We start from the raw sequence: 14,127 nt of genomic DNA on the forward strand, positions 1-14,127 counted from the left end.
GATAACACACAACAAAAGAAAACTATAGACCAGTATCTCTGATGAATACAAATGCAAAAATCCTAAACAAAATACTAGCAAATCCAATACAACAGTATATGCAAAAATAATACATCGTGATCAAGTGGGGTTTATTCCACGAGAACAGGATGTTGCAACATATGAAAATCAATCCATGCAATAGGCCACATTAACAAAAGAAAGGATAAAAATCATGTGATCTTATCAATAGATACAGAAAAAGCATTTGATAAGATACAACATCCATTTATGATTAAAACACTCAATAAAATAGGACTAGGAGGAAAGTACCTCAGCATAATAAAGGCCATATATGATAAACCCTCAGCTAATACTGTACTCAATGATGAAAAACTGAACATTTTTTCTCTAAGATCAGAAATAAAACAAGGATGTCCACTCATCACTCTTATTCAACATAGTTCTGGAAGTCCTAGACAGAGTAATGAGGCACGAGAAAGAAATAAAAGGCATCCAAATAGGGAAGTAAGATGTCAAACTTCGCTTTTTGAAGGTGACATAGTTTTGTATATAGAAAACCCTAAAAACCCCACCAGAAGACTATTAGAAACAATAAACAAATACAGTCAAGTTGCAGGATACAAAATCAATTTGCAAAAATCTATTGCCTTCCTGTATACTAACAAAATTTCAGAAAAAAAAAGAAAAATTCCTTTTGAAATTGCAACCAAAAGAATAAAATACATAGAAATAAACTTAACAAAGAATGTGAAAGACCTATATACTGAAAATTACAAAGCATTATTAAAAGAAATTGAAAAAGACACAACAAAATGGAAAAATATCTTGTGTTCATGGATTTGGGAGAATCAACATAGTTAAAATAGCCATATTACGCAAAGCAATATACAGATTTAAAGCAATCCCCATCAAAATATCAATGTCATTTTTAAAAGATACAGAATGAGAAATCATCAGATTTGTATGGAACCACAAAAGATCCTGAATAGCCAAAGTAACCCTGAGGAAAAAGAACAGGACTGGAGGTATCAAGCTACCTGACTTACATTTATACCACAGAGCCACGATAATCAAAACAGCATGGTATTGGCAGAGAAACAGACACACAGACCAGTGGAATGGAATAGAGAGCACAGCTTTAAAACCAAATGTACTAGTACAGTGGTCGGCAAACCGCGGCTCGCGAGCCACATGCAGCTCTTTGGCCCCTTGAGTGTGGCTCTTCCACAAAATACCATGTGCGGGCGCGCACGTACAGTGCGATTGAAACTTTGTGGCCCATGCGCAGAAGTCAGTTTTTGGCCTGGGCGAGTCTATTTTGAAGAAGTGGTGTTAGAACACTCAAGGGGCCAAAGAGCCGCATGTGGCTCGCGAGCCGCCGTTTGCCGACCACTGTACTAGTACATGGACAGATAATTTTCATATATATATTATTGATTTCAGAGAGGAAGGTAGAGGGAGAGAGAGATAGAAACATCAATGATGAGAGAGAATCATTGATCGGCTGCATCCTACATGCCCCACACTGGGGATCGAGCCCACAACCCGGCCATGTGCCCTGACCGGGAATTGAACCATGACCTCCTGGTTCATAGGTCGTCACTCAACCACTGAGTCATGCCAGCTGGGCTGGACAGATAATTTTCTACAAAGGAGCCAGAAACACACAATGGAGTAAAGATTGTCTCTTCAATAAATGGTGCTGGGAAAACAGGAAAGCCACATGCAAAGGAATGAAACTGGATTGCAATTTGTCCCCATGTACAAAAATTAATTCGAAATGGACCAGAGACCTAAATAGAAGACCCAAAACAATGAGTTACATAGAAGAAAATATAGATACCAAACTTAGGGACCTTGGTCGTAGAGAACATTTTATGAACTTGACCCAAAAGGCAAAGGAAGTAAAGGCAAAAATAAATGAATGGGATTAAAACTAAAAAGCTTCTGCACAGTAGAAGAAACTGACAACAAAACAAAGAGGCAGCCAACCAGATGGGAGATGAAATTTGCAAACAGTGGCTCTGACAAAGGTTTAATTTCCAAAATATATAAAGAACTTGTAAAACTCAACACCAAGTAAATAAAAAACCCAATCAAAGAGTGGGCAGAGGACCTGAAAACACTCCTCTCTCAATAAGACATATGAAGAGCCAATAGATATATTGAAAATATGTTCTACCTCACTGGCAATCAGGGAAGTGCAAATCAACCCTACAGTGAGATACCACCTCACACCTGTTAGAGTGGCCATTATCAACAAGACAAGCAAGAACAAGTGTTGGGGAAGTTGTGGGGAGAAAGGGAACCCTCATCCACTGCTGGTGGGAATGTAGACGGGTACAACCACTACGGAAAGCAGTCTGGCGATTCCTCAAACAATTAAGAATAGAGCTTCCATACGACCCAACAATCCCTCTCCTGGGTATATACCCCTGAACCTCAAAAACATGTATTCACAAAGATATATGCACCCCTATATTCATTGAAGCATTATTTACGGTGGCCAAGACATGGAAACAACCAAAGTGCCCTGCAAAAGAGGGCTGGATAAAGAAGCTGTGATACATGCACACAATAGAATACTACTCAGCTGTAAGAAAGGATGAAATAGCGCCATTTGCAGCAACATGGATGGACCTTGAGAACATTATGCTAAGTGAAAGAAGTCAGCCAGAAAAGGCTATGAACCATATGAGTTCACTCACATGTGGGATATGAAACTCATGGACACAAACAGCAGTGTGGTGGTTGCCAGAGGGAAGGGGTGGGGGGAAAAAGGGGTCCTAATATATGGTGATGGGAGAAGATGTGACTTTGGGTGGTGGCCACACGGTGCAATATACAGACCTTGTAACATAGAAACCCACACCTGAAACCTATATGTTCATGGCGACCAATGCCACCCTAATAATCCTATATAATAAAACCCTAATATGCAAATCAACTGAACAGCCGAACAACTGGTCACTATGATGCACAGTGACCACCAGGGGGCAGACGCTCAACCCAGGATCTGCCCCCTGGTAGACAGTGCGCTCCCACAGGGGGAGTGCCGTTCAGCCAGAAGCCAGGCTCACTGCTGGTGAGTGCAGTGGCGGTGGCAGGACCCTCTCCCGCCTCTGCTGCAGGCAGGCAGTAAGGAGCAAGGGGTCCCGGACTGCGAGAGGGCGCAGGCTGGGCTGAGGGACCCCTCCCCGCCTCAGTGCACGATTTTTGTGCACAAGGCCTCTAGTTTAATATAAAAAAAATAAAGGGAAACAAGGTTTAGAATAAATGAATAAATAAGTAAATAAGTAAGTAAGTAAGTAAATAAACAAACAAAACAGACTGCTGATAGCTCTGCTACCCTCTGGTACCCTACAATTTGTTATGGGAATAAAAAGCCAAACCTTGCCCCCCTCCCCCCTTGTCTAAAGCTAACCTGCTCACTATGGTTCTGGCTTTATGGTCTCCGAGAACTTTAACTCCCAGCAGCACAGCTTCTACTCCAGGGCAATAGGCTGGGACGTTGTGAGCTTGAATTACGTGCCATCTTCAGAAGCAAGAATGGCTCCAGGTTGATGGACATCCCTGATGCCCCTTGGGTGCCCTTGGCTAGGCGCAGGCCCTTCCCTCAGCCTGCCTTGGTGGCTCTCTGGGGGACCAGTCTGACCGGAGATCATCGCACCTCCCTGGGCCCCGCACCAATGGGTGTGGGGTGAGTGTGGGAGGGGGACTCTCCACGAGGAGGTGCTATCAGGCAAGGCTGTGGGAGGTGTGGGTAGGTCCTGAGCAGACAGACATTTTCCTGGTGGAAGCCGAGGGCCCCAGGTCTCCCTGCAGCAGCCCCCAGCGCCACAGCTCGCGCGCCTTGTCCCACACACTGCCCTCCCTAACCCCCTGTCCGCTGCCTCCCTGTGGCCCACCAGCATGACAGGCGCCCGCTCTTGCAGGTGGTGAGAAGCTACAAGGCGACCATCCAGCAGACCTTGGACATCCTCTTCCTCCAGGAAGGCTCCGAGTTTCTGAGCAGCACAGATGCTTCGAGCCGGGACTCTGCCGATCGTACCATTATCGCCTGGGATTTCCGGAGCTCCGCCAAAATCTCCAACCAGATTTTCCATGTGAGAACCCCTATTTGGCATTGCTTTCTGTCTCAGCCCCGTGTAGCCCTAGGTCCCAGGTCACTTCCCGTGGGAGACGGTTCAGTAGGCGGGATCTTTGCAGACAGATTGGCTGCCTGAGATTTCTAGGGCAGGGTAAGTCCCCAAGCTCCATTTTACAGTATCTCCCTAACTGTCCTCCCATTCGTCCCCGCCCTGCACAGCCACCCCACAGGGTAAGGGTGTGGAGGGGCAGCCAGTACAGGTGGGCTGGTAGACGGCCGAGCAGCTCGAGACACCCCTACCCTTTCTGTGCCACCCCAGCCAGCCCATGGAACTCTGCCCTCCTTCGCTGAATGGCTTTGGCAGGAGCTGTGACTCAGGGGTTCAAGCAGAGAAACTCAAGTTAGACCACTGAATTGTGGTCCTGGATTCACCACTTACAAACTGGGGGTGCTGGGCCCATTACTTAGCCATTTTGATTCTCATTGTCCTCTTAGAAAATTGAGGGTGAGAATATTACTTGCCTCATAGAGTGGTTTTGAGAATTTAAAGAACACTTATTAAGGGTCTAGAATGGTGCCAGGTACAGGGATTGCTTCATAAATGCATTACTTACATTATCACCATCATTACCACTGTCATCACCACCATCATCATCACCACCACCACCACCATCGTCACCATCGCCACCACCACTATCATTACTAATCACCATTATCACTGTGATCACCACCACCATCATCATAACTATCACCAATATCACCATCATTACCACCATCCCTATCATTATCATCATCACCATACCATCATCACCATAATCACCACTATCACTATCATCATCATAACTATCACCATTGTTACCATCATCATCACCATCACTATCATTATCATCATCACCATACCATCATCACCATAATCACCACTATCACTATCATCATCATAACTATCACCATTGTTACCATCATCATCACCATCACTATCATGATCATCATATCATCATCACTACCACCACCACCACATCATCATCATTATCATTTTAACTATCACTATCATCACCACCACTGTAATCATCACCATCATTGTTACCACTGCCATCACCATCACCATCACCATCATTTAAGATTTCAAATAAGCCATGGCTAATCTCTTTGGTTATGGGAATAACCCCAAATTTAACAATATGTGTCAGGTGTACATGCACGTCTTTTCCCTCTCCTTGCTCTCCCCTTGTTTTCAGATGGTTCTGAGTGACCCTGAGCACATGCCTCTAGATCTCACTTTAGGGTCCAGTGTAACCTCCTAGGAAAAGCAGGCCGTGGGAGGGGGATGGGGGGCACCTCTGACCCCCGGGGCTTCCTGCCTCCATCAGCCCCAGTGGAGAGCCGGGGAAGCGAGTGAGGTGGATGGAGTGCTGCTGGCCTGAGCTGTCCCAGGTGCACACCTCCTTGCCGGCAGCATCACGCTGGGGAGCTCATCATGGGGCCGCCACGGCATCCATGCCTCTGATGGACACACTAGTCTGCAGCTGGGTATTACTAGTCCGACTGTTCCTGCTTTGCCCTCTGAACTTGGGCAACTCTTAGAACGTGAACAGACAGGCGCGCTGAGAAGGGAGTTCCCAGGGGTGCTTCTGTGTGACTGAGCCCATCAAACAGTGAGATCTCCCTGCCGGGTTTTGAACACTGTTCCCATTTATCTTCTCACTTGATCACTTACCTCTTCACTGACGGTGCATTTGGACCGTGTGGGACCCTGCACTGGGCTGCCCCTGAGGGCCCCCTGTGGAATGGGGGGATGGGCACGCACTTTCGTTCTCTATTCAGCAGTGAATTCCCACACATTTCTGAGGATAGCAGTTTGACTCCGTATCACTGGGCTGAAAGGGGGTGTTGGTAGGGCCCGCTCCCTCTGAGATGCTGGGCAGATCTGTCCCTTGCTGGTGGCTGCTGGTGATACTGGGCATCCCCCCGAGCTATACACCAGCTTCTTCAGATCACTCTCTGATCCATGTTCACATCACCTGTGTGCATCTCATCTCCCCGTGCCTCCCTTATAAGGAAGGATACACATGGCTGACTCTACATGTTACCACAGATTGGAGGCTTAAGCAATGATACAGGGTAACTCCCCACATCAAGATTCTTAACTTAGTTACTTCTGCAAAGACATGCAAGGTGCCATTCACGGGCCCTAGGAATTAGGATGTGAATATATCTTGGAGGCCCTTTAAGATCCACCACAAGGGCCGTGGGCCAAGAAGGGCAAGTGGCTCCTGGAAGCGCAGGAAGCACTTCCCCCTGGAGCCTCCGGAGCGAGCTCAGCTCTGCTGACACCACGATTAGCCCAGCGAGACCCTGCTCAGACTTCTGACCTCCAGATCTGGACGGTCCCAAGTTTGTGTGTTTCAAGCCACTGAGTTTGCGGCAGTTGGTTACAGCAGCAGCAGGAAACTCATACCGACCCGAAGCCAAAGTCCGGGAGGAGGGCACATGGCCTGTGAGCAGAGAGCAGGGCGGGTGTCTGCAGAGGCAGCAGGCACAGCTCGAGCATCCTTGACCCTCTGTGTGGCCCGCTGTTTCTCAGGAGAGGTACACCTGCCCCAGCCTGGCCTTGCACCCGCGGGAGCCCGTGTTCCTGGCCCAGACCAATGGCAACTACCTGGCCCTCTTCTCCGCCGTGTGGCCCTACCGGATGAGCAGAAGGCGGCGCTACGAAGGGCACAAGGTACAGCTAACCTGCCCCTCCCCCCCCTCCCCCCCAAGGGCTGAGCACTGGCCCCAGAGCCTCCCGCCACACGAGGCCAGCAACGGACTTGGGGTCAGAGTGCACAGACCTCTGTCCAGCAGATTCTGTTTTCTGCCTCCCCGGTGACCACATGCTGTGTGGCCTGGTGTCTACTCAAGGCTGGGCTTATCGCTCTGCCCGGGGCCCCAGCTGCAGGGGGAAAGGTTTCCTCTGATTCCGCTCCTGTGGACCTGTCCCAGAGGTTAGGGATGGGGCAGGACAGAGTCTCTAGCTCCGCCCCCTTTCATCACTGAGACCTGCCTCCTGTGGGGGAGGGGCCTGGGCTGGGTGATGTCAGCAGGCTGGACCCCGCCCCCCCTGCTGGAGCTGTGCCTCCTGGGCACCACTGAGGTAACCTGTACACAGACCCCATCTGCGGGGAGCTCGGGCTCTGCCCCGGGCGCAGCTCCTGGCCTGCTGCTCTGTAGCGGGTGGAATGACTGCCATTGCGCAGGCGAGCTGTGAGCTCACCCGTGTCGCCCTTGCAGGTGGAAGGCTACGCGGTGGGCTGCGAGTGCTCCCCCGACGGAGACCTGCTGGTGACGGGCAGCGCGGACGGCCGGGTCCTGCTCTACTGCTTCCGCACGGCCAGCCGGGCACGCACGCTACACGGGCACACGCAGGCCTGCGTGGGCACCACCTTCCACCCTGTGCTGCCTTCCGTCCTCGCCACCTGCTCCTGGGAGGGTGACATCAAGATCTGGCACTGAGCCTTCCAGCGCAGCACCCCTGGACAGACATGGTCGCCCCCGGCTCCCTGGGGGGGGAGGGGGACTAAATACTGAGGCTGGCGCTCCACCCGGGGTCCCCAGTTCCTCTGAAATCGGGCCAGGAGCCTTTTGTCTCGGTTGTGAGGCTGGGAAGTGAGCGCCTGGCACACTGCTCCTGACGCTCAGTAAATACGCGTCTCGCTGTTTTGTAGGTGACTTCAGCGATAAATGTGTGTTGGCAGTTCCTCTCGCCGCCCCACTCGCGCCCGCTGGAGCTCGAAATGAGAATGCTGGGATCCGGAGCGGGGGCAGCCCCGCTCTGCGGGTCCTGACGAGGGGGCCCAGGGAAAGAGGGCCCTGGACCTCAGGTCTGCCCTCGGGAACTCTGCAGAGCATGGCAGTCCACCCGTCCCACAGGGCCTAGCCGGGCCCAGTCTGCTCAGGCCCAGGCCCCCTTCTTCCCCACGGAGCACTCCAGCTGGTCCCTGGGCCTGCCCCAGCCCTGTCAAGTGTGCACGCTGCCCACGCCAGTGCGTCTGCCGGGTGACGGAGTGATGTGGAGAAGTGCAGGGCCCTGGAGGAACTTCGAGGAGTCAGGCTGGAAGACCCAGCTGTGGGATCTGCGGGGCCGCTGAGCACTAAACCCCACCAGGACTATTATTGAGGGGCTGCCCAAGAGCCCAAGGATCCACCAAAGGGTCAGGGGCCTGCAGATGCCATGGGTCAGGGCAGAGGGGTCCTTGGAAGGCTTCCTGGAGGAGGCAGGCGGTGAGCTAGTGAGGAGGGCGTCCCCAGCAGGCGAGTCGGTGAGGAAACACCGAGGACCTAAGGAGGAGGCCATGGGCGGGTGGGGGAGCTGCAGGAATAGTGGGTAACAGCCTCTCTCCCGGAGCCTGGCTCCAGGCCTAGTCTGCTGCCAGGAGCCATCCTCGAGTCCGTCTCCTTTTCAGGCTGGTCCCCTTGAACCAACCAAAGCTCTGCCCGCATGGGGCGGGGAGACACCCAGGGCTCCCAGGAGCCACAGTGGCTGTTCTCGGCACTGCTTGTGGGCTTGATCAACTCTGCCCCGAGCCCAGCTGTCTGCAAGCCCCTCCCCTTGGGTGGGTGACTTACTGGGAGGAATGGCAGGTGTACTCTATGCCTCTCTCGGTTTCCTTCTCTGAATGCTTTCTTCCAAAGAGCATTCTTAGAGGCTCACTCTGGTCCTCTGCCAGGTGGCGGGGAGTTCGCCATTCGCAATGTGAAAATCAGAAGCTCACTTGAGAAAGTGTGGAGCAGGGATGAAGAAGTGTGGGCTGGGCCTGCCTCACCTTCCTGGGCTGTGTGCTCACCTTGACTCGCTCATACATCTGCACGCTGGCCTGCGGCTGTCATGGGGAAGAACCCCTCATCTGGAGGTGCCGGCGTGGCTCTGAGTGCTGGAGCCCGGCCGTGGCTCTGAGTGCTGGAGCCCGGCCGTGGCTCTGTGTGCTTCGGGCCTGGCCGTGGCTCTGAGTGCTGTGGGCCCGGCCATGGCTCTGAGTGCTGGAGCCCGGCCGTGGCTCTGAGTGCTGGAGCCCGGCCGTGGCTCTGTGTGCTGCAGGCCTGGCCGTGGCTCTGAGTGCTGCGGGCCCGGCCGTGGCTCTGTGTGCTGTGGGCCCGGCCATGGCTCTGAGTGCTGGAGCCCGGCCGTGGCTCTGAGTGCTGTGGGCCCGGCCATGGCTCTGAGTGCTGGAGCCCGGCCATGGCTCTGAGTGCTGTGGGCCCGGCCGTGGCTCTGAGTGCTGTGGGCCCGGCCGTGGCTCTGAGTGCTGCAGGCCTGGCCGTGGCTCTGAGTGCTGGAGCCCGGCCGTGGCTCTGAGTGCTGTGGGCCAGGCCGTGGCTCTGAATGCTGCGGGCCCGGCCGTGGCTCTGTGTGCTGCAGGCCTGGCCGTGGCTCTGAGTGCTGGAGCCCGGCCATGGCTCTGAGTGCTGTGGGCCAGGCCGTGGCTCTGTGTGCTGCGGGCCTGGCCGTGGCTCTGAGTGCTGGAGCCAGGCCGTGGCTCTGAATGCTGTGGGCGTGGCTCTATGTGCTGCGGGCCCGGCTGTAGCTCTGAGTGCTGTGGGCCTGGCCGTGGCTCTGAGTGCTAGGGCCCAGTGTGGTTCTGAGTGCTGTGGGCCCGGCTGTGGCTCTGTGTGCTGTGGGCCTGGCCGTGGCTCTGAGTGCTGGAGCCCGGCCGTGGCTCTGAGTGCTGTGGACCTGGCTGTGGCTCTGCTGAGAGCCTGACCGTGGCTCTGAGTGCTGGAGCCTGGCCGTGGTTCTGAGTGCTGCGGACCTGGCTGTGGCTCTGTGCTGAGAGCCTGACCATGGCCATGGCACGTGGAGCTCATGCTCGCAGCTCCTGTGAGATGGCCGTGATCGCTCTGTCCAGTTGAGGAAACGGCTGCTCGGAGGGCAAAGGGATGCGCCCAGAGCCATCTGACTCCAGAGCCTGTGCCTTTCCCCTCCCTCAGATCCCCTCTGTCCCAGCTGGGGCTCTGCATGGGACTGTCACCCGTGTAGGGGCCCCTGGGAAGCTCGCCAGTCCCTGTCCAGAGGCTCATGGTCAGCTGGTGGCACAGCCCACTCTGCACTCGCTGTGTGATTGAGGAGGAACATACGTGGCAGGTGGGTAGATGGTGGGTGCACAGACAGGGTTTCCCTGGTGCGGCAGGATTCCGGGTGCAGAGAGAAGGGGGATGGTAGAAGAGGGCACCCCACACCAGGACAGCTGGCTTTGGAGGGCACCTAGGGGAGCCTCAGGCTCTGAGGCGATGTGAGGCCAGAACCCTGAATCTTAGAGGGGCTCTGGGCCAAGACTGTGTAGCCCTTAGGGTTCTCAGCCTTGCTGCTGTGTCGCATGGCTGACACAGGAGGTGGGGGGCTGATGAGGCTCAGGCTCCCCATGGGAAAGCATCTGAGAGAGAACCCACTGGGTGCCAGGGGCTGCTCACTTCTCCACCTTTCCAGTTGCCCCCCTCCTCCCAGTCCAGTGAGGGTTGCTTCCGCTGTCTGCCCATGGAAAAACAGCCCCTGCGCCTCTCCACAGCCCCTCTGACTCTGGGAGGCTGCTTCCTGGGGTGAATCTGCTCCTGGGGGAGGGCAGTTGGGGTCCTCTGGCTTCCTCTGCAAAGGTGGGTCAAGGGCAGAGATGCTGGGAGCCACCACCAAGGCCCCTCCCACTTGGGGTTGCCTGGCAAAAGGCAAACCCACCCTGGACAGGTGAAGCTGTGCAGGCCAGGGAACTTGAAGGCCTGCACCGGGCCAGGTGGTCCCCAGTGGGAAGTGGCTGGCCCTAGAAGGAGGGAACATGAAGCCCCTGGGGAGGGGCCCCCATCCCAGGTCTCGAAGAACCTATAAGAGCATCCTCAGGGCGTCAGAGATAACCAGGCACCTGGAGGAACGAAGCAGCTTGGGCAGGGACCAAGGGAAACAGACCCACGCAGACCCCACCGGATAGAAGTGCCAGGCCAGATGGGGAACTGCTGTGCCCACTGTGTTTGAGGAACTGCCTCCCGGGAGTAGGAAACTTAGGAAGTTGCATCGTGGGTTTGCCAAACAACCAGATAAAGCGGGTAGGAATGGAAAACACTCATAGCTAAAAGGAAAAGCCCCATGACTGTGTGTGGTGGCTGAACGGGCACAAGAGGAGAGGATTAGTGAAGACAGTGCATACAGAGCATGTGGGTCAGCCGAAGGAGGGCAGACGGAGGATGCAGTGAGGAGGAGGGGAGGCAGAGAGCGGGAAGGGAAATATTAGCCTATCTAATAAAAGAGTAATATGTAAATTGACCATTACTCCAACACACAAGATGGCTGCCCTCATGTGATCAAAGATGGCTGCCCCCATGTGGACACAAGATGGCTGCCACAAGATGGCCTGCAGGGGAGGGCAGTTAAGGGTGACTGGGCTGGCAGAGGAGGGCAGTGGGGGTGGACCAGGCCTGCAGGGGAGGGCAGTTGGGGGTGGACCAGGCCTGCAGGGGAGGGCAGTTGGGGTGGGAACCAGGCCTAAAGGGGAGGACAGTTTTGGGCAACCAGGCCTGAAGGGGAGGGCAGTTAGGAGCGACTTGGCCTGTAGGGGAGGGCAGTTGGGGGCAATTGGGCTGGCAGGGGAGCAATTAGGCATTGATCAGGCTGGCAGGGGAGTGGTTAGGGGATGATCAGGCTGGCAGGCAGAAGCGGTTAGGGGCAATCAGGCAGGCAGACAGGTGAGTGGTTGGGAGCCAGCAGTCCTGGATTGTGAGAGGGATATCTGACTGCCCATTTAGGCTGGGATTGGGCCTAAATGGGCAGTCGGACATCCCTCAAGGGGTCCCAGATTGGAGAGGGTGCAGTCTGGGCTGAGGAACCCCCTCCTCCCCCATGTATGAATTTCGTGCACCAGGCCTCTAGCCTAAAATCATAATTGAGAATATTCCAGAACTGGTGAAAGGTACCAACTTGCAGACACAAGACTGAATTCCCATGAAGGACAAATCCACAAGCAGACGCACCTCAGGGCAACTGCAGAAAGCCCACGTCAAAGGGAAGACCTCCTCTGAAAGCCCACGTCAAAGGGAAGACCTAGGCAGCTTACCCACCAGAGGAACAGCCCCGGGGGAAGGACAGTGCCACGGGACCCCCAGGTGCAGGGTGAGTGGCTGCCACTAACACTCCCCAGTGAGAGCGCCCTCTAGGACGTCTGCTGAGAAACGAAAACGGGGGCCTCGTTCACTCACGGAGCCCCAGTAGAGGGAATGCAGAGCGAAGTCCAACACGCAGGAAAGGATGGGGGGTGTGACTGTGGGAACATTGGCCGCCAGGGCAGTGGTCACATCTAGCGTGTTAGGCAGTGGAGGAATCCAGACTTTCAACAAAGATGCCAGTGGCGGGGAGAGCTCTCGGGAACCAGTCCTGGCTGCAGGGGGCGAAGGACAAGGGTGGGGGGGGGGGCACTGAGGGCCACAGGTCCCAGAGGTCAAAGGCAGTGGGGAGAAGAAACAGCCCAAACACGAAGCTTTCCACCACGGTTCTTTATTAGTGAGTGAAAGTACAGTAGTAACTGACGGCATGCATCACAGACAGGAGAGCAAGTCACAGGACGGGGTGGGGCGTCGGAGAGGCTCTTCACGGCTGAGGTAGAGCCAGGTGGTGCGGGCAGCGGGACACGGGACGAGCACCGGGAACTGGGGGACGAGCACCGGCCCAGCTCGGGACGACGACCACGGGAGAGCTGGGGTGCGGGTCAGCCACACGCGGAAACGTTCACAATGTCTCACATCCCTTCACCCGCTGGGTTCCCCTCCTTGTGGGCAGAGCTCCAGGTTTCCTTGTCGCTGGCTTTCGAGGTGTCAACACTGTCCTTCCCTCCAAGGGCCAGGCCCCACATGTCCTCGCCCGGAAAATAAAGGAGCTGTGTGTTGGAAACGCAAGGCTGCCATCCAGGGAGCTGGAGGCCACGTGCGTTGAGAAAGACCCTTTTTCTCTAGAAAAATAGTTTCACTTTATAAAAGGGGGGAATGCTCATCTCGGGTGGGGAAAGATGTTGGTGTGAGAAACGTCCTCAGGGAGTTCCATCGTGGTGGCGCTGGGGGTCACACATCACAGGGGTCCTCTGGTCAGGCTGCGCTGGGTCACTACGTGGGAGAGAGGGGTCACTACATGGGAGAGGGGTCACTACATGGGAGAGGGGTCACTACATGGGAGAGAGGTCACTACGTGGGAGAGGGGTCACTACGAGGCAGAGGGGTCACTACGAGGTAGAGGGGTCACTACGTGGGAGAGGGGTCACTACGTGGGAAAGGGGTCACTGAGGCAGAGGGGTCACTACGTGGGAGAGGGATCACTGAGGCAGAGAGGGGTCACAACAAGGTAGAGGGGTCTCTGAGGCAGAGGGCGAGGGGTCTCTGAGGCAGAGAGGAGTCCCTAAGTGGGAGAGGGGTCATTGTTCATTGTGACTCCGCAAGTCCCTAGAGGGGTCTCTGAGGCAGAGGAGTCCCTAAGTGGGAGAGGGGTCATTGTTCATTGTGACTCCGCAAGTCCCTAGAGGGGTCTCTGAGGCAGAGGAGTCCCTACTGGGAGAGGGGTCATTGTTCATTGTGACTCCGCAAGTCCCTAGAGGGGTCTCTGAGGCAGAGAGGAGTCCCTAAGTGGGAGAGGGGTCATTGTGACTCCGCAAGTCCCTAGAGGGGTCTCTGAGGCAGAGAGGAGTCCCTAAGTGGGAGAGGGGTCATTGTTCATTGTGACTCCGCAAGTCCCTAGAGGGGTCTCTGAGGCAGAGGAGTCCCTAAGTGGGAGAGGGGTCATTGTGACTCCGCAAGTCCCTAGAGGGGTCTCAGGCAGAGAGGAGTCCCTTCGTGGGAGAGGGGTCATTGTTCATTGTGACTCCGCAAGTCCCTAGAGGGGTCTCAGGCAGAGAGGAGTCCCTTCGTGGGAGAGGGGTCATTGTTCATTGTGGGCAGGGCCCAAAGGATGGGTGTCTGGGGACAGATGGGGCAGCGCCCTGGGTCGCACAGTGGGCGGCGGGTGCCCCTGGCCTTGGCCTTGGCCGGTGGGCAGGCGT

General features: G+C 55.1%; 1 protein-coding gene across 3 annotated transcripts in view; it reads left to right on the forward strand.

Moving 5' to 3' along the window:
* The window catches only part of WDR25 (WD repeat domain 25), a 148,000-nt gene extending 140,200 nt beyond the window's left edge, over positions 1 to 7,800 (forward strand). For all 3 annotated transcript variants that reach the window (XM_054715778.1, XM_054715777.1, XM_028130040.2), the window contains exons 6-8: positions 3,939 to 4,109; positions 6,675 to 6,815; positions 7,364 to 7,800. In XM_054715778.1, coding sequence (XP_054571753.1) covers positions 3,939 to 4,109; positions 6,675 to 6,815; positions 7,364 to 7,585 — 534 coding nt within the window. In that variant the 3' untranslated portion in view covers positions 7,586 to 7,800. The remainder of the gene's footprint in view (positions 1 to 3,938; positions 4,110 to 6,674; positions 6,816 to 7,363) is intronic.
* The last annotated feature ends 6,327 nt before the right edge of the window (positions 7,801 to 14,127 follow it).

Source organism: Eptesicus fuscus, chromosome 5 (genome assembly GCF_027574615.1).
Source record: "Eptesicus fuscus isolate TK198812 chromosome 5, DD_ASM_mEF_20220401, whole genome shotgun sequence".
Lineage (NCBI taxonomy): Eukaryota > Metazoa > Chordata > Mammalia > Chiroptera > Vespertilionidae > Eptesicus > Eptesicus fuscus.